Below are 23,364 nucleotides of genomic sequence, written 5' to 3'. Positions count from 1 at the left end.
GAACATAAAGCATGTTTTCTTTTGTGTCTGGCTTCTTGGGCTCAACATTTTTTTTTAAAGATTAAGCCATGTTATTGTGTGCGAGTAGATCATTCTGTTTTTATTGCTCAGAAGTAGTCTGAATTGTATGAATATGCCATAGTCTGTTTAGCCATTCTCCTCTTGATGTGCTGCTTCAAGTTTGGGCTGCTTCCAGTTGGAGGCTGTCGTGAATAAAGCTGTAGTTCACATGTACACATATGTCTTTTTGTGGACATGTGTTTCTGTTTCTCCTGGGCACACCATCGGAATGGAATTGCTGGGTCACAGATAGATGCTTGTTTAACATCGTAAGGCCATATGGTTTTCCAGTGTTGTGCCATCTCACTCCCACCAGCAATGTGTGTGAACTCCAGGTGCTCCACGTGCTCCCAGCATTTGGTGCTGTCAGTCTTACTAATTTCATCCATTCTAGTGGCTGGGGAACATAACCCCACGTATGCTTGCTTTCCTACCTGTTTCACTCTGCACTTTCCTGATGGCAAATGATGCCCAACAATTTTCATGTGCTTACTGCCAACTTGTATATCTTTTTTGAAAGTGTATATTCAAGCTTTGTGTCCATTTTCGAAACTGGTTTCTTAGGCAGTTACAAGAGATCTTCATATATTCTGGACACATGTCCTCTGTTGTATACATGTATTACAAATATTTTCTCCTAGCTAACGGCTTGCTTTTTCAGTTTCTTTTTTTTTTTTTTTTAATTTATTGAGACGGAGTCTTGGTCCGTTGCCAGGCTGGAGTGCAGTGGTATGATCTTGGCTCCCTGCAACCTCCACCTCCCGGGTTCAAGCGATTCTCCTGCCCCAGCCTCCCAAGTAGCTAGGACTAAAGGCACATGCCACTAGCCCCGGCTAATTTTTGTATTTTTAGTAAAGATGGGGTTTCCCCATGTTGGTCAGGATGGTCTTGATCTCTTGACCTTGTGATCCACCCACCTCAGCCTCACAAAGTGCTAGGATTACAGGCATGAGCCACCGTGCCTGGCCTGCTTTTTCAGTTTCTTAATGATATCTATCAAAGAATATAAATTTTAAATTCCTTTCTTATTTTTTGAGATATGGCTTCACTCTGTTGCCCAAGCTGGAGTGCAGTGGCATGATCATAAGCCTTGATCTCCCAGCCTCAAGTGATCCTCCCACCTCAGCCTCCCGAGTACCTAGGACAACAGGTGTGTGCCACCACGCTCAGCAAAATTTTGTATTTTTTGTAGAAAAGGGGTCTTACTTTGTTGCCCAGGCTGGTCTCCATCTCCTGGGCTCAAAAGATCCTCCTGCCTTGGGGCTCCCAACGTGCTGGGATTCCAGGCATGAGCTATGCCCCCAGCCTAGAAGTTTTAAATTCTGATGAGGTCTGATTTATCCATTTTTTTTCCTGTGGTTAGTGCTTCTGAGAAATCTTAGATGACCTCATTGTCAGACAGATACATTCTCCTATGCTCTCTCTAGGGGCTTTATCTTTCTAACATTTCTGTTGAAGCCCATGATCCTCTCAAATTAACTGTTGTGTGCTTTATAAGGGAATGGTTGAGGCTCATTTTTCTACATATGGACATCCAGTTATTCCAGCATCATTTGTTGAAAATGTTCCTTCCCCCATTGAATTGTCTTGGCCTCTCTGTCAAAAATCAATTGGCCACATATGCATGGGTCTATATCTGGACTCAATTCTGATCTATGGTTGTCTTTTTGCCAATACCTCACTGTCTTGATTCTTGATTACAATAGCTTTTAAATTTTTTTTTTTTTTTTTTTTTTTTTTTTTCATTTTAAGACAGGGTCTCGCCCTGTCATCCAGGCTGGAGTGCAGTGGCGTGATCATGGCTCACTGCAGCCTCCACCTTCTGGGCTCAAGCAATCCTTCCACCTCACCTTCTCGAGTAGCTGGGACTACAGGCATGCATCACCATGCCCAGCTAATTTTTTTATTTTTATTTTTTTTGCAGAGACTGGGGTCTCACTGTGTTGCCCAGGCTCGTCTTGAACTCCTGGACTCAAGCAATCCTCCCACCTTGGCCTCCCAAAGTGCTGGGATCACAGGCATGAGCCACCGTGTCCAGCCAGGTCTTCGTTTTTTTGTTCAATCTGACATTTCTGCCTTTTTACTAGAATATTTAACTTCCATTTAATTGCTGAAATTAACGTCATTCTTGGTAGTTTTGGGTTTAGGTCTACCTTTTGACATTGGTTTTCTTTTCCCCCCCTCAATTTTTTTTTGTTCCTTTGGCAGTTTACATTTTCTATTTTTTGGCACCTTAACTCGATCCAATTGTGCCAAGTTCTGGCCCTCCCCGGCCCCACACCAGCTCCCAACCTCACATGAGGGCAGCTGCGGGGGCGGGGTGGGGGAGAGGGAGGGGGGCAAGAGACCTCTCAGTGTGGTGTCCCTTTAAAGGGCTGGTGGCCTTCAGTCTCCGTCCACTTTCTCAGGTGCTCTGTATGCCTTCAAATAAATTATAAAAAATACTTTGCCTGGAGTTTATCATTTTTATCTCTGGGAGATTTAATCTAGCTCATGAGCAGATGCTGTCATGGCTGCAACCAGAAACTGACCTGACTGGCTGTACTAAGCCACAGTGCAGGCTCAGGATAAGTGGCTTATCACACCCACCTCAATTTCTGCCTACTGTCTGATAGGGCATAATGACGGAGCTGCCTGTGTCCTCCAAACAGAATAGGGGCAAGAGCAAAGGGTAAGAAGAGACAGAATCACTGGCGTGAGTGCTTCTGATGACGGGTGAGAATGTGGATTTACGAGATCACTCAGAGACCATTGCAGGAAGTGCAAATGGGCACCAACACTTCTGAAATGAGTCTGGCAGGATCTATGAAAGCCGAAGCTCTGCATACGGAACACACTTCCACTCCTAAGTACCTATCCCAGAGTGTCCACAGCAACATGGCAGGATCTATGAAAGCTGAACCTCTGCATACCGAATACACTTCCACTCCTAAGTACCTATCCCAGAGTGTCCACAGCAACATCATTTGTAATAAAAAAACAAAACCTGGAAGCATCCCAAGTGCCTCCCAGCAGCAGGATGGCTATACTGCCATACGTTTTCACATGGACTGTGTATAACAACACTTCCCCACAGCCACACATGGCAACATCAAGCAGTCTTTGCTGAGTGGAAAAGCAAGTGTCAAAAGACTGCACACAGTATGCTGCTCCTGTTTGTTTTATAAAGTTCAAAAACAACCGAAACTAAACAAAACATTGTTTAGGCAGTCATATATATGTGCTCAAACTACCTTTAGAAAGAGCAAAGGAATAATAAACATAAAATTCAAACCAGAGGTTACCACCTGGAGGGAGAGAGGCAAGGAGGAGCACGTGTATAGACACGTATTCAGATGATTAGATAGCAGGTTTACAAATATTCATTTTATTAATAAGAAAGAATTAATGAATAAACCACAGAGAGAAAAGAGGGTCATGCATCTAGCAAATATGACATGAAGGGTTTTGATTAGCTAAAAATGGACACTCAAGAAGGCAGAGGGTCAACAGATGCGGACGGCCATCAGTTAAAAAGGCAGGCACGCAGAAACAGCTCTAGGAAGAGAAATAAACTAACAGATACCTATGCAGGCATAGGCAAAACGAAGAGACTTTGCTCTCCTTTGTTGAGCTGAAGGTGAGGGTGGTGAATTCCTGTTTGCTTTCAGATCCCTGCCCTGCCTCACACCAGGACCCAGTGTGTGGTCCCACGTCCTCATTAAAAAAGCAACTGCAACATCAGTCCGAATCCATAGTGGCCACGGCCAACACAGAGGCTGACGGTGAAGCCAAGAAGAAAAACAGGCGTGGTGGCGCTCCTCCGCGGCCGCTGCTCCAACCCAGGTGTGCTCCGCAAGGCCGCAGGTGAGACTCCCTAGAGGCCCGTTCCTAATGGGGACTACAAAGAATACACAAGGGAGGCGCAGGGACATTGACAGTTAGGCTTAAAATAACCATGAGGGCCAGCCGTGCCTTCCAGCTGAGCTGCCTCCAAAATTCTAGGTGGGACCACGGAGAGCGCAGTTTGCTACAGCCCAGCTAACTTCTCCAGGGAAAGTGAGGGTGGGAAAAAATAAATCACAAATATTTATTGTTGGCCAGACATAGTGGCTCAAGCCTGGAATCCGAGCACCTTGGGAGGCCAAGGTGGGAGGATCCCTTGAACCCAGGGGTTCGAGACCAGCCTGGGTAACAGAGAGACTCCATTTCCACACAAAAAAATTTAAAAATTAGCTCAGCGTGGTGGCTTGAACCTGTGGTCCCAACTACTCGGGAGGCTGAGGTGGGAGGATCGTTTGAGCCCAGGAAGCCAAAGGCTGCAGTGAGCCATGATCACACCACTGCACTCCAGCCTGGGTGACAGAGTGAGAGCCTGTCTCAAAAAACAAAATAAATATCTATTTATTGTTGTTTTGAAAAGCAGAAACAGGCTTGGTTTGGTGGCTCACACCTGTAATCCCAGCACTTTGGGAGGCCAAGGTGGGAAGACTGCTTGAACCCCAGAGTTTGAGACCAGCCTAGGCAACATGGTGAAACCCCATCTCTAATAAAAATGCAAAAATGAGTGCTCCCTCCAGTCCATGCCTCCAATATGACGAAAAAAAGAAGGAACAACAGTCATGCCAAAAAGGGCCGCAGCCATGTGCAGCCTATTTGCTGCACGAACTGTGCCCGATGTGTGCTCAAGGACAAGGCCATTAAGCAATTCGTCATTGGAAACATAGTGGAGGCTGCAGCAGTCAGGGATGTTTCTGAAGCGAGCGTCTTTGATGCCTGTGTGCTTCCCAAGCCGTACGTGAAGCTACACTCCTGTCTGAGTTGTGCAGTTCACAGCAAACTAGTCAGGAATTGATCTCATGAAGCCCACAAGGACCGAACACCCCCACCCCGATTTAGACCTGCGGGTGCTGTCCCACGTCCCCCACCAAAGCCCACGTAAGGAGCTGAGTCCTTAAAGACTGAAGACAGACTATTCCCTGGAGAAAAATAAAATGGAAATTGCACTTAATAAAAAAATACAAAAAGGAGCCATGTGTGGTGGTGTGCACCTGTGGTCCCAGCTACTCGCGGGGGCTAAAGTGTGAGGATCACCTGAGCGTGGGGGGTTGAGACTGCAGTGAGCTGAGATCACATCACTGCACTCCAGCCTGGGTGACAGAGTGAAACCTTGTCTCAAAAAAAATAAAAGAAAAAGTAGAAATATCAGCTAAAACCTAAGAGATCTGTTTGACATTGGCGAGGGGTGTGAGCTGGTGGAGCCAAGCACTGTAGCTCTGCTCTCAGAAGTCAAACTGCAGAGAGCTTCACAGGGGCCGTGACATACTCCACAGATGAGATGCACTGGACCAGCACCCCTCTCGACAGGCAGTAAGTATGTCCCATAAACATTACTTCTGTGGCCGTTAGAAATCAAGGCCAAATAAAATGCTGAAGGGTGAAAGCTCTCTGGTAGCAAAGGTTGCTGTTTCACGAGGTCACTCTTTTAATTGGTCAGTGACCCTTGGCAGCTGTTGCCCAGCCTCTGCTGCTGGGGACCTGGAGCACAATCTTCTGCAGGGTTTGGGCCTGGCCTTTGGTTTACTGACTGTGCCTAACACACACCTCCTGCTCACTGCCCTTCCTCGCTCCTCCTCTAGTTAGTCAAGCCTTTCCCAGTCACTCTTACCACTCTTACCACCTCCTTTCCTGGAATCCAATTCACATTTGGGTCTCTGATAAGAATAAAGACGCAAATAATGAAGAATGTCCAGGACTGCTTTGTAATAAGCGCCCTTTCCTATTCAGTGCATGCCATACAGACCCCAGGACGTCTCCTGCTGACCTGGGAGGCTCAGATGCAGCCAGAGGGCAGTGTCCCACTCGGCAGACAGCGCACAGCACAGGGCCACGCATGCTGGCTTGACAGAGTTCTCAGACACAACAGTAGACAAATGCTTCTGGGTACCAGGGCACGGGACAGACAGATCTTGATTTATGTTAAGTTAAAATGGTTTAACCTTTGTTGGGGCACTCATTAGGAACCTTTCTTTGTGAGCAAAACAGTCTATCAGAATTACTGAAAATAAAGTGCTCTTGTCCAAAATACTCCCAACAGCCTCTTATTCTTTGGGATGAATGAGTAATAGATGCGATACAACAAACCTGCTTGTTTTCTTTCCCCAGAGCTTCTACGAAGCACTGCGTAAACACCTGAATAGTGGCTATGATTTCCGGGGCCCCATCGCTTTCCAGGAGTGCACACCTGAACAATGCAAAGTCAGATCAGAACACGTTTAACAAGTAACCCGGCAAACATAAAAACCTGTACTGTATAAGGGAAGAGTGGAAACACTTTTTTTGTGCCATAAGCTTCAGCAGTATCTCAACTCATCAGATTTCAGTCCTTGTGGGAAAGCAGGATAAATATGCTGCTCCCTTTTATAAATATTTTCTTTAAAATTGCAATGTGTAGAGCTCTCTTTCTTGGTTCTTAAATTATTAAGCAATGCAAATGCCTTCCATACAGGCTTGCATACTCTGTACAAATATTTTTGTATTGTATGCCTGGACACGCAACATCAACATTTTGCTTTCACAAGTGGAGAAATGGCTTGGTCCATCCACCCAGCAAAGTAGGAAAAGAATCTGTGTGTACCTGGTTTGGTTTCCGTGCATTTTCTTTCTTTTTTTTTTTTTTTTTTTTTTTTTTCTGTTGAGACGAGTCTCGCTCTGTCGCCCAGGCTGGAGTGCAGTGGCCGGATCTCAGCTCACTGCAAGCTCCGCCTCCCGGGTTTACGCCATTCTCCTGCCTCAGCCTCCCGAGTAGCTGGGACTACAGGCGCCGCCACCTCCCCTGGCTAGATTTTTTTTGTATTTTTTAGTAGAGACGGGGTTTCACCGTGTTAACCAGGATGGTCTCGATCTCCTGACCTCGTGATCCGCCCGTCTCGGCCTCCCAAAGTGCTGGGATTACAGGCTTGAGCCACTGCACCCAGCCCGTGCATTTTCATACAATTAATTTTTCTTTATGTTTGTTTAAGCAAAAAAAAAAAAAAAAAACCAAACAAATATTGCTAGCTTTAAACCCTAAACAGTTGTTACTGTAAAAATTCCTTTCCCCAAAGTCTGCAGTCTGCCCTGCAGCCTCTGCTGCTATGTATTAGGTGGGAGGGACTAGAGAGAGAGCTGATGCGGGCTCCCGTGGAAGAGGGGCTGGGACACTCCCAGGTTGACAAGCTCCCCAGCCGGGTCCAGTCTTAGTACTCCATGGTTAAAACTCCCACTGACTGCCAGCCACAGCTCAGCTTCATGGCTGTGAGCTCCCCGTCTCTTGCCGTCTGTAAATCTAATGCATTTTCCAAGAAGTACTCGTATTTTCAAAATAAACAATGTGTTGTAAGAGAACATGCAAGGTGTATTTTGCCCCACAGAAGAGCTCTGTTAAGAATGACTTTATTTATTTATTTTTCTTGGCTTTCTTTAAAGTCTTTTAAAAAGATTGGTCAGCCCTCACGTGGTGAAGGGAGTATATTGCCACCCTTTATTCTGAGCTGAGAAAAATCCTACATGAATATTTCATGATATTAATATCTAACTCAATTCTGTGTTTCTCTTATTAGAATCTTTAAAGGCTAAAGAAAAGAAAGTTATTGTAATTCTTAGGCACTGGCCTTTAAATTTACACTGATTTTTTAGTTTTTACCTCTAATTACCACAAAGCTCAGAGGAATAGGAGGGAATCAGAAACTCTAATTTCCCTGTGGTACAGCCAGAGACTACCACAACATTTTCTTTTCATGTTTGGAAATGGAACCTTTTTTACATCAATTACTAGAAGAAACAAATGTAACATTTTACATCTTCTAAATGTAACTAGAAGAAACAGTGTAACATTTACCTGAACATCTCATCAACAACCCGGAATATGGCAGGGTGGCAGGCTGCTTGAGGCTGTAAAAGGAGAAGACCACGAGAATGTGAAATATCGCAGGCACTTTCTCAGAAACTTGCTATTATCAGCCCCAGGAGTTATCGGGAACTGCTGATGTCCAGAAAATTGTGGTTAGAAAACAGAACCACCGCTGTACTGAAAACACCCCACATACAAGTGCAGGTGGTGGTCCCCCCGGGCAGGGGGTACAGGCAGCTTATTCCTCTGTATACTCCCGTATGTCCCACGTTTTCTATCAAAGCTCAGGCGATCCATCCTACAGAATCAGTACGTACTACGGAAACTGGAAACATCCCTCTGCCCGCATGCGTGGAGCCTGCCTGTGCTGCCAGCTCTACCGAAGTGTGCCTGTGCCACCTCCTCAGATGGCTACTGGGCCTCGAGGTCAGGCCCGTGCCTGCAGCCTGATTCTTCCTGTGTATTCGGTCACGGGTACATAGTAATGCAGAATTATTATCGGCAAACCAGCGACTACCACGCTGGACTCAATCACGTCGCATCTTAGTGCACTGAACAGCTTACTGATTTAGGACGAAAAGGGGGTTCACGCAGAAGAAGAAAAGGTCTCTACCTTCCCCTTGGCTATTCTGGCCGTGGGTTCCGATTACTGGTCTGCGGAAGCCCTGGGAGCTGAGGGCAGCTTCACCGGCCCAATCCCTGGTTCCCTATCGTTTTGGCCAGAGCTCAAAGTATGAGATGACGCCCGATGAAAATGCCCGTGTTCCAAAACACATCCTTTAGAGCAGGGTCCGCGATCTTTCCGGCACCAGGGCCGGCTTCGCGGAAGGCAGCGTTTCCACAGACGCGGAGGGAGACGGTTGCGATGAAGCGGCTGCCCCCCGACCGCAAAGGATTCCGCGCATGCGCAGTCACGGGGGAGGGGCGCCCGTTCCACCGGAAGCGAGGCCGGCTGCTCTGACGGGCAGGTGGATCCGGCGCTACCGGAAATTCAGTCATCCTGCACGTGCTATGACTAGCTTTGGGAAAAACTCCGTTCCTAGGCTCCATCAGCAAGACAAAAGGAGGCTTTGCTCCGCCCCGTGCCCTGGCTCACACTGAGGCAGCACCGCCCTCCCCGCGGACGCCCCGCGGACACTGAGCCCGCGCCCTCTAGCGTCCACTCGCCAGCACTGCCGGCCCCGCCGGGCTCCAGGCAGGAGCTCCGCAGCTTGTTCAGGACAGGATAATCACCTTTTAATTATTTCAAGATTTCTAATTTGCAAGTTAAAACGTCCTACTCTTTAAATAATCTATGCTCCCTCATCCTTCACTGATGTGCATTTTTATCTAAAAGGAACTAACTTGAAATTCTTACAGATAAATTCATTATCTATGCAAGAAAATAATTTGGCAGGACTACGGTTCAAGAGAGAAGAGGCAGGTTATTTCGTGGCTTTGAACTAAGGCATGTCAGTGAATCTCCTGCTGCCCAGTCTCACTGTAAATAATAACAGTTATTAAGAGGTCACTGGATATAAGCACGGAAAATATAAAAGTTTCTATGTATTCATAATGAAAAAAATAAAACAAGGGAAAAGCAACTGCATGTCTTGAAGAAACGTGATTCATCTAAGTTTGCCAGAGCAATTTTCAAAGTTTGTACAACAACTCTATTGAATAAGAGTGTTTAAGATCAAATAGCACTCTTTTGTGCCCACAGGCAGACAGACAAGAAAGAGCCTGGAAATGCATTGATAAGATCAAACTTGAAAATGGTAAAATTGAATTTCTTTTTTCTAAATGGTCAAACTATCCCAGAGCCATTCTATAGGTCTGATGATAGTAGAGAATCATTCCATACTAATTATAGGGATTTCCAAACAGCAAAGAAAATGATGATCAGATGTGTAGATTAGGGCTACCATGAAAACCACTGGGGCAGCAAGGAAGACAGCTCTAACTCCATTTGTCAGAAGAGAGTAAGAGCTTTGATATGCTCTTCTGCTGTGAGCTGTTTTCTAGCAAAATCGCTCAGTCCGATGTTTTAAATGTTTGCTGGCTGTGTGGAATCTGCTTGTTCTTTCCCATACAGATGGACTCTCCTCTTAGATTTCTTTCTTTCCAAGTATTTCAGATCCTTGGCTACTCTCAGCCTGCTTCCACAACCCATTTTGGCTTTTAAAATAGATAAAAGACCAGGAGGCAGGGGAACCTGCAGAAACAGCAACAGCAGAGATTTTGATTTGAAAACCAGTCTCCCTTGCCACCCTACAGCTGTGAACAGCTCCTTCTCATCTGCACCCCTCACCGATGGCTTTTAAAATGAGACTCTTTATACTTTCTGAGCACATAATTTCAGGGTCAGCGAGTCCCCTCATGAGGACTGGAGTACTACAGGTCAGGCATGTGTCCCAGCGACATCAAATCACAAAAGCAATCTTAAGCTGCTTTTCTTATCAAGATAATCTTCCAAATAGAATTAAGGTTTTAATACACACTTCTTTGGAAGCCGTATCTTCCCCCCTAAATCTCTGTAGCATCCTCTGAGTGATGACGCAGGCGTCTAACCTCTGTGAATCCTGTTTTATTTGTAGGGTGGGGCACTCCAGTAACGCACCAGAGGTCACGCTGCAACTCAGGGCTCTAAAGCCCCATGACTGGGGCCATTATCTTTTCTATAAAAGCGAGGAAAGAAAATAAACCTTTTGTGGTTTCCATCTGTTTGTTTTTCTCCATCCTACCAAAATCTGTTCCTTCTCAAGCTCTCTCTTCTCCATCTGGCCTAACAATTTCCACGGGCAGATCATTTCAACTCAAGGGGAGCTACGTCAGCAGGAGAACTTCAATAACACGAGTCTTGTCCTTCCCTCTTTATTTCCCCTAGTCTTTTCACTGAATGCCCAGGATGACTAGGGAGGCAATGATGGAGAGCTCTGGGTTCTGCCTTCCTTCTCGTATAGACCCGATTGTTCTGCTGGGTGTGAATCCCCTTGGGCTAATGAGAGCTTTCCCTCTAATCTCCCCTCACGGCTACCCAAAACTGCATTATCTCCCCTCCACCTAGAAAGACGCCCATCTTCATCCTTCAAAACACAAAGGAAGACAAAGTCAACATGGAATCGATACACAATAACCATGGTCTCAATGCGTGTTTTGGAGGAGAGGCAAGGGAGAGACCAACTTGTCACTCTGCACCATGAACTGTGCAAATTACACAGGCTCTTGTGCCCAGTCCTTGATGTTTACTTAAGCTGTTATTTTCATACCGACTCACCAATGATTACTACAAGCCACTTGCCACTTGAAAGAGGCCTGAGAACGCAGAAAAACAGAATTCTCAGGAAGAAGCATTTCTTTTTTTCTGTCATTTGCTGATTGTGTGTGTGTGTGTGTGTGTGTGAGAGAGAGAGAGAGAGAGAGAGAGAGAGAGAATAGGGAAAAGAGAGAGAGAAAGAGAATAGGGAAAAGGAAAGGGAGAGAAAACAAACCAAAAAGGGAAATTGGACTATGATTTAAGGTAATTCACAGACAAAAGCAAATCCCTTTTAGAAAAAATAAAAAGGTGGTGAAGGAACAGAAAAAATTATCAAGTACTTTCCATCTATCACCTTTCATAGGTATATTCGCCTTAAAAATAAAGAAGGAAATAGCAGATGACAGAGAAGCTGAAGTGCATTAAGCCTGGCATAGATTCTTTCCTGGTATTTTCATGTTCTTGCGTGTAGTTTAAATATTTACTTAGGAAATGGGTCATTTAAAGAATCGGCTAATGGGCAGCTTCCCCTCCAGTTTACCCAGCAGCTGGACAATCCCGTCCCACTGTGTAGCTGTTTCCGAGCCACTGTTCTCTCCACAGTGGGAAGCCCTTGTTGTTAATATATGCATATTCACTGGAAAATACCTTTCTTCTTAAAAAGAAGATTCTCCGTAAGAGTAATTTCACCAGTGAACTCCTCTATTGAATTGAAAAATGATTTGGCTTGAGCAAAACCTATTTATACAAAACCTTTACAGCTATCATGTACTATGAGGCACCTTTATAAATATGTATTTTTTATTATGCCATTTGCTTCTTTTCTATTTTCAAAATACTAAACATAAGACTCTAAATATCCCTTTTACATTTTCAGATCTATTTTGTTTTAAAACATTCAGGTTCCTTTTAACAAATTGGAGCTTGGAAAAATTATTCTTTCTTTTTAATCTTTACCAGATGTTGTTTATACACAAACAATTTTTTCAGTACTCCATAATCCAATTATTGTTTAATTCGTGATAAATCTGTCATTCCTGGGCTTAAGAACTTAACAAGTACCAAATGTACTTTTGTGTCTTAAATTTACACGAGCTCTCCTCCGTATTTGGACACAGAAGTGGGAGGCACAGGGATGCCCAGCACCCCCTCCCTAGCGCCCTACCCCTGCCTGAAGTCCTAGCCTTGCCCAGTGGCCTCTATCCAATTAGCCAGGGTAGCCCAGGCTGGAAGAAAGCTCCTCGGCCACCTGCTGCTTCACAGCTCAGCCTGAGTGGCGATGACCCCTAGGTCCACCCCTGCTTTGTCTTGGGGTTTTCTCCTCTCTCCCTTCATCTCTGGCCACAAGGTCTGCAATTCCAACTGCAATTCCATTGCAAGGAAACTTGCCGTGTGGGCCTCTTTCTTCACAGAGACGATGCTGGAGGATCTGGTGCCCCCCTGAGGCTAATTCTGGAAAGTGCAACTCCAGTCCAAGACGCAGAATCTTCCAGCTTTTAGCAACACACATCAGCCAGCACGACTGGACCACTGCTAAATTATCTACTTCAGCGCTTGTTCAATTACATGCACCACATTAAAAAGCTCAAAAGGAAGTGCTGAAAAGACTGAAAAAGCAGGAAAAGAAAACCCTGGCACGTTACTGAAAAGCTACTTAAGCACGGCAAACTGACAACATCACCCAGGATGTGGAGTGAATGAACTCTTCAGCACAGCATTTTACCAAGGAGGAGCTGCACACTGGGAGTCTGTGTAAAGGAAGTTTCTTTTTCTTTCTGAAGTGCTATAATTCTTACCTGGAGAATGAGGGAAAAAAAAAACACATCCTATCCCATATCAAGGAGGATATATACTGAGGTATCTAGATGCTTTTCATTCTTAGGTTCTTATTAGATAAATCTTCTGAATTGCACCATAAAGATTTTTAGGCAGGAGAGAAAATGAAGCATATTCTGATATCAACTATTAGTGAAACAGAAACAGAACACTCAGCTGGGTGCCTCCTCTGCCCCTTTTCTTTTGGGGGACAAGTCTGCCTGGGGGATGAGGCTAGCTCCTCTGGACCCAGCTGCGGCTGGGCTCTGCCGGCAAAGGAACAAATGGGAGGGCATGGGAACCGGGTACCTTCCAGCCCTGGCATGCAGCTTGCCAGCCAAGCACAGTGCCACCCTGACACCCTGCAGGCACTTTTCATTCCAATGTGGAATCCAAACAATAGCTTTCTGGGCTCCACAAACAGAATTGTAACTAGAAAACATCCTTCTAATTTGGGGCCAGCCTTGGGAAACCGAACAATGCCAAGAAGGCAGCATAATTAACAAGTGGCTGTCGGCCGGACGCGGTGGCTCAAGCCTGTAATCCCAGCACTTTGGGAGGCCGAGGCGGGCGGATCACGAGGTCAGGAGATCGAGACCATCCTGGCTAACACGGTGAAACCCCGTCTCTACTAAAAAGTACAAAAAACTAGCCGGGCGAGGTGGCGGGCGCCTGTAGTCCCAGCTACTCTACTCGGGAGGCTGAGGCAGGAGAATGGCCTGAACCCGAGAGGCGGAGCTTGCAGTGAGCTGAGATCCGGCCACTGCACTCCAGCTTGGGCGACAGAGCGAGACTCCGTCTCAAAAAAAAAAAAAAAAAAAAAAAAAAAAAAACAAGTGGCTGTCGCTGCTGTGGGTGACATCAGTTTTTAAGGTCAGGTCTGAAGCTACGGATTATGGTCTTCCTGTGCCCATGCTGTCAAGGGAAACATAAGACCATCTGCTTTTGAAAAGTTTCAGTCTGTACAGTAAATGACCATCTAGGGCTAATACCTCACTTGATGTAGGAGCCACCAACTGTGGTGGACAGCATGACTCGAGGGCAGTCCGGTCTACTGCACGGAGGCCAAAGGGGAAGCCTCAAAAGTGAACGGGCTTTGAAAACTTCTCTTTTATTTTAGATGTTAAACACATACATAGTCATTTGGAACTCAGGTAATAAGAGACTAATCCCTCATTATTCATGGTCTTAATGGAAAATGCCAGACCTGCGAGTCCAAGAGGCCAAAGAACATGTGGGAAAGTCCTTTCACTTTGTACAACCTGTACCACGCTTTTATCTTTTGTTTTTGTTACATTTTGGTAACTATAGAATTTCCAGGACTCATTCTGGATAGTCCCAAGAGAGAGAAATATAATTAACAGTGCTCTATATAAAACACAAGTTATGCAGACCATCACACTTTAATTACTCTCAGAATCCAACTCTAATGTAATAGGCATCAGGTTTCCTCTGGAGCACAGCGCCGCAGTCTCGTGCTATCTGAGTCTTAGAGATCTCTCTGATACTTCTCTACAGTCCTGTCACTGCACCAAGATACTGCACTGCGATAAATGAATCGGATGATGCAATTAGGAAGCAGGCTCTTCAGGTTACCCCTGTGATCACTTAGCCGCGTCACAGGCCTGTTCTAGCCTGCCTGGCTTTCTGGCACTGCAGGCCCGGGATGCTGAGGAGAACAGCCTACGCCAGTCAGGGGCTTCCACTCATCGTCCGTATTGTCATTACCTCCTTGAACCATGAGGCACAGAGAGGTCACATCCTGCCAGTGCCACAACACATTAAACCGAAGAACACCCTCTAGAATCCCCCTTTAGCCATAATGGAAGCTCTGAATTTCGGCACACATGATCCTGATAAAAGCTTTTGTAAGTCCGCGGACTTCAAAGCTGTGTGACTCGTGGGAGATTACTGTAAACTACCAACTGGAGACTGAGCATTATACAGTGATGTGCAATGGGACAGCCTGCGTTCGCTGTCTTGCATCTGCTGTGCTCACCACAGTGCTACTCAGGCATGAGGGCCACAGGCAAAAAGGACATGGAGAAGGTTCAGAGAAGAATCCAAGGATTAAGGAAAGGCTGGAGAAAAGGCAATGGGACTAGAATTTTTCAACAGGGAGAAGACTTAAAGAAAATGTCTTAAGCACCCTGGGAGCAAGCACATAGCCCAGTTACTATATTTTGCCACTGAAAAGGGCCCAGAGAAACTGAAGTCCTAGTATGCGCATGTCAGTTAGAAACAGATTTCGGCCGGGCGCGGTGGCTCAAGCCTGTAATCCCAGCACTTTGGGAGGCCGAGATGGGCGGATCACGAGGTCAGGAGATCGAGACCATCCTGGCTAACACTGTGAAACCCCGTCTCTACTAAAAAAAAAAAAAAAAAAAAAAAAAAAAAAAAAAAAAAAAAAGAAACAGATTTCGTGAACAACAGAGGTAATTTATGACCTTGAATCACCAGGAATGGGCTGTCAGAGGGCTTCTGAAAGTCGTGATTTATTTTGAATTGTACTGCAATCATTTTAAAATAAGGTGCATTCCTATTTCTTGCCTTAATATACGACTCTTTTGGATGGTAAGGTTAGGTAGTAATTATCCTTAAGAAATCTCTTTGGGCTCTCTCAGTCTTAATATACACATGTCTTCCTTTCTCTTCTATCATGGCAAACTTTCAAGTCAGGTGGGATCAGTGTGTGCAGCCTGAGGTATGGGTGACAGCAGCGTGGCTGTCAGCACCTGCAACCCTATGCATGTCGCCCTGGGAGGCCGAGGGGAAGGGTGAAAGGGCCCATGAAACAAGGGGAGAAACGGGATCGAGGAGGAAGGCAACTGATTCCATTAGGATTCCCTTAGACAGTCTGCAACTAGAAAGAGAAAGAAAGAACACAGAAGTCCCAACTGAACTAAACAAGTTGAAGGCCTCTAGGAGGTAGGACAAGTGGGCACAGCCAACCTCAGGGACTTCCTCAGTCTCAGCTCAAGGGCGAGGGTGAACACTCCTCCTTCCCAGAGTCCCGGCCAACAACGAAAGACCGGACTGTTCACTGTGGCTCTCGGAACTCACTTTCTCTGCTTGTAGGAAGCAGGAAGAGGTGGAAGGCAATCTCTGTGCCACATCGCTGCAGGTTACGAAAGCTAAAGGGAAACAGGGCAGAGTCCGCTGGGGCTCCTGGAAGACAAAGCAACTGCAGGTTTCTGAATCGTTTTTTCAGGGTGCCTTGGTCTTTACTCCCGTCCTACAAAATGGGCTCCAGTCCCACAGAGCTGCCTCCCACGAAGGAAGATGACTGGTGAGTCAGTGGTGGCGAGGGCCACTGAGAGCCCAGGGTGCCAGACACCGGGCCAGGAGGTGGATGTCCACGTGGGCCGGAGTCCCCGGCTGCACAGTCCTGGCTGCACAGTCCTGAGGGGGAAGGAAGGCGGCATCACTGCGCAGGGGAGGGTGAAGGCAGGTGGCCTCACACCAAAAGAAAACTTACAGAAGTCTTAGCAGGTTCTGCTGCTTTAACCATTTTTCTGGGGGTCTGTGTCTCTCGAGTATTTCACCTTTCCTCTAGTGCAGAGCTAAAAGTTTATTTTTTGAATGTTTTTAATTGATTCCTCCTCTTACCCATAAGTTCATTTCTAAAAACTTATTTTCCATGCTGAAATAATAAATACTGTTTTTAAAAAGTCTGTTGTGCAAATGTCAATTCTTGTGAACATGTGATATACGGCACAGCAATCAAGCAAACCTCACATCTCTTGCCGCATGCTCCAAGGATGCAGAAAAGCCCCCTACGTCAGCGATTTCAAAACTAAAATGTAAATACACGATTATTTATAAAGGTTCCAATTGCTCTTTCGTTTACATCCCCCGCTTTCATTCTCTGACTAAAAGAAATGATTCCCAGCATCTCCTTCAAGGATTTTTTCCCTTCATCAAAGCCCAGCACGTACCAGCGATGAATCTTTTATAAAGCATTCGATCCTTCTCAGACAATTCCTCTCACTGGAGATTAGCTTTTCAAAAAGATGCAGCATTGCTTTTTCAAGGCTGGGAAGGTGCCGAAGCCAGAGGCAGACTACAGCCGACATGGGGAGAGAAATCTTCTTCCTTTCAGAAAGAAATAAACAAAATTTTAAATAGAAATAGCTTACTGAAAAAAGAAGATTAAGAAAGTTCAAAATGCAATCACTAATCCAATTTGTGAGACTTCTTCTCATCATGGTCATAGCAGGGGCTAATAATTTATAGAACCAGTGAATATTTACCAAGTACTCATTTGCAAAATAATGTGAATATGCTTCCACTTCAACTCACCTTAAGAAATCAAAAATGCTTAGGAAAAAAATTGCTTTCAAAAAGAATAAGCAAATGTCTAGTGATGGGAGAGAGAGAGAGTGATAAAAAACGGGATGGAAAGGCCTTGTGATGCCCAGTCCCTAACTGAAGAAATAGGCGTGTTCAAACGTGTGTCATCATGCCTCACAATAGGGACATGGACCTGGGTTTCAGTCCCAGCACCACTGCCTACTAACTGTATGATCTTGGGGAAGTTCACCTCAGTTTATTCATCTGTAAAATGGGCCTATCTCCTTCACAGTGTTCTTGTAAGGATCAAATGCAACAACACACCTGCAGTAATTAGCACAGGGCTTGGCACATAAACATTCAATAACTGTAACTGTAATTGGTTGCTTGAAAGTTGAAAATATTTCTAACAATTTCAAGGCCAGATGCAGTGGCTCACACCTATAACCCCAATACTTGGAGAGACTGAGGTGCAAGGACCACTTGAGCCCAGGAGTTCAAGACCAGCTTGGTCAAATAGTGAGGCCCTGCATCTAAAAAGAAAATGTTTATTAAAAAATTAGCCTGACATGGTGATGTCACACCTGTAATCCCAGCTACTTGGGAAGCTAAGGCAGGAGGATTGTTAGAGCCCAGGAGGCTGAGGCTGTAGTGAGCTGTGTTCACACCACTGCACTCCAACCTGGGCAAAAGAGCAAGACCTTATCTCAAAAGAAAAAAATCCAATTTCATATATGGTGGTTATAGCCTAGTTGATGCACTGGACCTTAAGTATGATACTGGATAGGTTAGCAGGACTGGGAATCAAAGGTTCCTTAAAAAAAAAAAAAGATGCAAAGTCTCGCTCTCTCACCCAGGCTAGAGTGCAGTGGTGTAATCAAAGCTCCCTGTAACCACAAACTCCTGGGCTCGAGTGATCCTCCTCCGTCAGTCTCCCCAGTAGCTGGGACTACAGGTGCACGTCACCACATCTTGCTAACTTTTTTCTTGTCAAGATGGGGGTCTTGCTATTTTGCCCAGTTTGGTCTCAAACTCCTGGCCTCAAACAACCTTCCTGCCTCAGCCTCCTAAAATGCTGGGATTATAGGCCTGAGCCCTAATACTCCACAGACACAGCCATTTTGTGTAGCTACATTTGTTCCTCAAGGAAAATATATTAAGGTCCTCTTGTGTCAGTGAATTGGGGCTCCACTTCCCCTCCTTGGAGGGAGCATGAGGGGCACGTGTCTGACTCAGAGCCCCAACTGCTGGCTCTGGGATACAGTAGAGCTGCCCCCCAGGGCCACCTGCCCTTTACCTGCACATCCCAGACAGTGGGTGCTCCCCAGTGGGTGCTTTTCAAACTTGATGTCTTTATTCATTAATCTCCCTCCTGTCTTGCCCCAAGGAAAACAAGCAAATAGAAATGAAGCCAGATGCACATAAATCTTGAGGTGGGGAAAGGAGGGCAGCATGTGTGTTCCAAGGCCTGGCTTTCCAGCAGTCACTGTCACCCCCGCTACTGCTATTAATAAGGAAAACTAAAGTGGGGGCACAAGCCTCCCCCAACCCAACAACCCCTTCAAGAAGGGCCTGTCCCTCCACCATGACTTGGGGGCCACTTCTCTGCAGAGCGGGTGGGAAGCCAGAGACTGGGGAAGCCCAGCAACTGGGTCCAGGGACAGAGCAGGGGACCTGGGGAGCAGTTCCTAGAGGTTTCACTTGGGCCACTTCTCTGCAGAGTTGGTGTGAAGCCAGCAACTGGGTCCAGGGACAGAGCAGGGGATGTGGGGAGCAGTTCTTAGAGGTTTCACTTTTTTGCTTGCTTGGTGTAGCTCCTGCAGACCTTGTCCTGGGTTGACCCTGGGGCAAAAGCAGCAGGGAAGATGCTGAAGACCCGGGCAGATTGCGCAGGAGCTGGCAGAAGGCAGGGGGAAGGGAGGGAGGGCACATTCACCTCAGAGCCTCCTGATCTCCCGCTCACACCCTGAGCTTCAACTTGTCCAGGACCCACCAGCAGGCCCCGTTCCTCATCTCCCCACTTCCCACACCTGGCAAAGCCCTGTCATGGTGCCACCCCCCCTCAATACCGGACATGCCATGTACTCAGACGAAAAGAGGGAAGAAATGATTTCTGGAGGATTTACTAAGAGATCAGTTTGAAGCGTGTGGATTTGGAGTGTCTGAGGCACAATTGAGCAGAGCTATTCAACAGGTCCTTGAATATCCAAGGTGGAAGCTCCGGGAGAGGTATGGCCTAAAGGTACACATTTGGGTGTCAGAACCCCAAGGGAGGAAGCTCTGAGTGGAGAGGCAGGCAGGGGAGGAAGAGCAGCTGCAGATGGCAAGAGGCGCAGAAGCAGAGGACGCTGTCACCAGAGCACAAGAAGACATAGCCCTAGGGCAGGAAGTGTACCCTGAGCAGTGCTGCAGAGGGCGAATGAACCCTGGGTGTGCCGGGCAGGCCCTGGATGGGAGCGTGTGGCGGAGGGAGGAGAGGAGTGGAGGGGAAGTCAGGACTGGAGATAGGACTTCAGAGGACTGGCGGTGACAGGAGTGATGCCAGGCGGCGGCCCAGAGGTGGGGCCTAGTGTGCTCCTGAAAGGCTGCCGACGGGCAAGGCGCAGAGGAGTGGGAGAGGCTGAGCAGCAGGGGCTGGAATGATGCTGTTTCGCTTGCACTTGAATCCCCAGAAGAGCCCTACAAAACAGGTCCAAAAGCATCCCTTCCTCGCACAGAAGAGGCAGCCGAGGTCAGAGAGGACCAGGACTCGAAGCTGGTAAGACCTGAAGCCAGCGGGGCTGAGGGTGGAGTGAGTACAGGACCACACTGGCTCTGGAGGGGTGCAGGAAGCCGGGCCTGGGCTCAGCGGAACAGCGGGCAGATTGACGGGGTGGGCCAGACGCCGTGCCTGTGCTTATGCCCCTCGTGAAGAGGAAAGGCTTTTCCATCCAGGCGGTCAGCCAATTCCAGCCGCATCAGTGGAGCCCTGGGGAGGTTCCCGTCCAGTCATCAGCGGGGAGCAGAACACCCCTGGGTGTGGAGAAGGTGCTCGTAGCTTCCATCATGGAGCCAGGAAGCTCTGAAGAGGAGAGTTCGCCTCTCAGTGGCTCCTCCCTTCTCAAGCAGCAGTGCTGGTTTTGACCAGCTTTCCTCATGCCTTATCTTTTTTCAGGATCCATGTAATACGAATCTGTATGTCACTGGAAAGGCGTTTCACTGCAGTGAGCGGTCTTCTGCCAGCACCGCATCCTGGCCGAGAGCCATGGCACGGTATGTGTCATTCATCCCGCCAGGTGGTGGCAGGGAGGCCGCTGCAGCACTCGGGCCAGGCCACCAGGAGCAGCAGCAAATTCACAGAGCCGACCCGTCCGCTCAGCGGCAGGAACGAACGGACACTGCGTATCACGCAAGCACACAAGTCACACTCCAGTCAGTAAAGCGCGTGGTGCGCCCACTCTAGTTTGAAAACAATGTGTGTTAATGGCTGTCTTTTTATTAGAGCTTTGATTCAGGGCACACTCTACTAACTGCTGTGAGTGATTACGTTTATGGACCCGTGTTTAATATTTGGATAGATTTTGCTCTAAAATATCAGTGACTTAACTCTTTGTAATCACTCCTGAATGAAGGAATCGCTGAAGCAGTATGATCTTGATATGCTTGCCTAACAGAATTTGGCCAAGTCAATGTATTTGTATTCTACATGGTGCTCTGAACCAGGCTGGCTTTAAATAAAAAGGCAAATCACAGAAAAAACACTGCAAATGGCCTTTAAAAACATGCAGCTCTCTCATCTAACAGTAAAGGAAGGGCAACTGCACCAATGCAGTCTCAGTTTCACCTTCCCCGTGCAGGTGCTGAGAAGACTGACAACACCCAGTGCTGGGGTAGGCACAGGGTGCGCCTCCTCACAGGCAGGAGGGCAGTGGCTTCACCCGGCCAGTCATGTGGTGCCACTGAAGAAAATGCAAGACACACACCCCCGTCTTAATCATCGTACTGCTGTGAATTTGCCTGGCAGAAACAGAAACATCAGTCTGAGGATATTTATTGCAATCCTTAAATATGATAAGGACAAAACTAGAAACACTGCAGTGTGCACCATGGGGACGGCGGAACAGAGTGTGGGCCTCGTGCCATGGAGCATGCCCCTATTTCAAATGAGCTGGATCCGTGTCCTGTGAGGGTATTTAAGACGTGTTGGTTAACAAGCAGGTTCTGGAGTGATGTGGCTATGGTGTAATGCTCCTTTTGTTTCGACAGTGAGCAGAAAATGGCTTTATAGGGACTTTATGTTTAACAAGCATAAGGTACGACTACCAGAATTACTGGAGGATGAGGAGGAGGTAATGGACATTTTCTTTATATACCCTGTGCTGTATTGTTTGACCTGATAGAATGAAGAATTAATATATATATCTACACACACTCACATTCTGTGGACAATTTAAAGGGCCAATAAAGTAAAAAAGAAAAAAATGTTTTTAGGGAGACTGAAAAATTCCATTCTGTTCAATGTGTTAGTGACAGAAACGCTAAGGTTGTCCTTTTTCTTCTCTGTACTGGTTCCATCCATCCTGCCTGGAATTGATCCAAATCATGAATTCAGGAAAACAGAGTAAGATAAAAACTTGACTCCCCCAGATCCCTACCTAATAGTTAGGCGAGTTTTCTGTGTCATAGTTATGTTTTAGGGAATGGACAGGACATTTAGAATTTATGTGTAATACATTACTATTTTCTCCTTTAAAATAATGAGCAGCAGGCTTCCAATCAGGGCTCCACTTAGAAATCTGATTTACAGTGACAGTGTCTGACATGAGGCAGGGAAGCCTAAACAGGACGTTCTCCCCTGTCCAACAGACTCTTCCAACAGATGCCTCCTTGACATTGAGAAAACTCTACTTTGTTTCCCCCAAATACTCAGTTTAGTGAGGAAGCTTGTGTTTTCTCATCCTTTCCAAAAAGAGGTAGCAGGTAAGAATTGGTCCAACAGCTTATTAAATAATTTTGGCTCCAAATATTTTTATAGCTACAAAAAACAAAACAAAACAAACAAAAAACCAGAATGCAGAATTAAATTCTTCACAAGGAAGGTTCTTGATGAGGGAGGCCCATCCGAGAGGCTGTGTTCTAAAGCTGTCTGAGTGGTAGAGAGGAGGCCAGGGCTTCCTTAGCCAAGACAAAGGTGCGCCGGCAACAGTCCACCTTTTCAAACCAGAAAGAGACCAAGGCTGTTTGGGTTGCCAGAGAAACTCACAAAACTTGGATTTAACTGTTCTGGAGAATTGCTTAATTCCAAGGAACTGAAAAGAACACTGTTTGATCCTAAAGTTGTATTTAGGTGACAGCCTGATCTAAGCAATGCAGCATAATTCAAAGTTTGCCATCATTATCATCTGTATGTGCAGAGCAGCTCAATTCTCAAAAGGCAGCCACCAACAGGCAGAAGAAATGTCCAAACCCAAACACACCAGAATGTCTGTCAATTACACATCAATAGCAGCAGATTTTTGTTAGAAAAGTAAAGTTTTCTATGACTAAATTTGTGACCATATCTTATTAAGGTTAAAAAAACAGGATGTGGCCGGGCACAGTGTCTCATGCCTGTAGTCCCAGCACTTTGGGAGGTCGAGGAAGGTGGACTGTTTGAGTCTAGGAGTTCAAGACCAGTCTGGGCAACATGGCAAAACCTGGTCTCTACCAGAAATACAAAATAATTAGCAAGGCATGGTGGCACATGCCTGTAGTCACAGCTACTCGAGAGGCTGAGGTGAAAGAATCACCTGAGCCTGGGAGGTCGAGGCTGCAGTGAGCCATGACTGTGCCACTGCACTCTAGCCTGGGTGACAGAGTGAGACTCTGTCTCAAAAAAAAAAAAAAAGAATAAGATGTGAGGAAGTCTCTCAGCTTCAATCATGGATAAACAATATTAATAGAAATGGGAGTTTTAGTTACTGCTAATTCTTTGCCACCTTTCTATCCTTGGTATTATGCTGACCTTTCTTTGTTTAAACACTCACCTGTATGATATGACAACATTTAAATCTGGATTTTTCTTATCTAAGTTGAAAAAAACATAAACCCAACAGCTTGATTGTAGATCGGC

The 23,364-nt window shown here is 46.3% G+C and overlaps 1 protein-coding gene and 1 pseudogene across 9 annotated transcripts in view; one reads left to right on the top strand and one right to left on the bottom strand.

Annotated features, from left to right (window-relative positions):
* The window catches only part of FANCC (FA complementation group C), a 217,563-nt gene that overhangs the window by 19,676 nt on the left and 174,523 nt on the right, over positions 1-23,364 (bottom strand). For all 8 annotated transcript variants that reach the window (XM_030919731.1, XM_010372004.2, XM_030919736.1 and 5 more), the window contains 3 exons: positions 16,919-17,075; positions 7,919-7,971; positions 6,184-6,283 (listed from right to left, as the gene is read on the bottom strand). In XM_030919731.1, the coding sequence (XP_030775591.1) occupies positions 6,184-6,283; positions 7,919-7,971; positions 16,919-17,075 (310 nt within the window). The remainder of the gene's footprint in view (positions 1-6,183; positions 6,284-7,918; positions 7,972-16,918; positions 17,076-23,364) is intronic.
* LOC115893951 lies at positions 4,634-5,050 on the top strand (annotated as a pseudogene). The gene has a single exon (XR_004053991.1). The product of XR_004053991.1 is annotated as a 40S ribosomal protein S26-like (transcript).

The sequence above is a fragment of the Rhinopithecus roxellana genome, chromosome 16, assembly GCF_007565055.1.
Source record: "Rhinopithecus roxellana isolate Shanxi Qingling chromosome 16, ASM756505v1, whole genome shotgun sequence".
In the NCBI taxonomy this organism is placed as follows: Eukaryota; Metazoa; Chordata; class Mammalia; order Primates; family Cercopithecidae; genus Rhinopithecus; species Rhinopithecus roxellana.
This window is presented reverse-complemented; position numbering and strand designations above follow the sequence as displayed.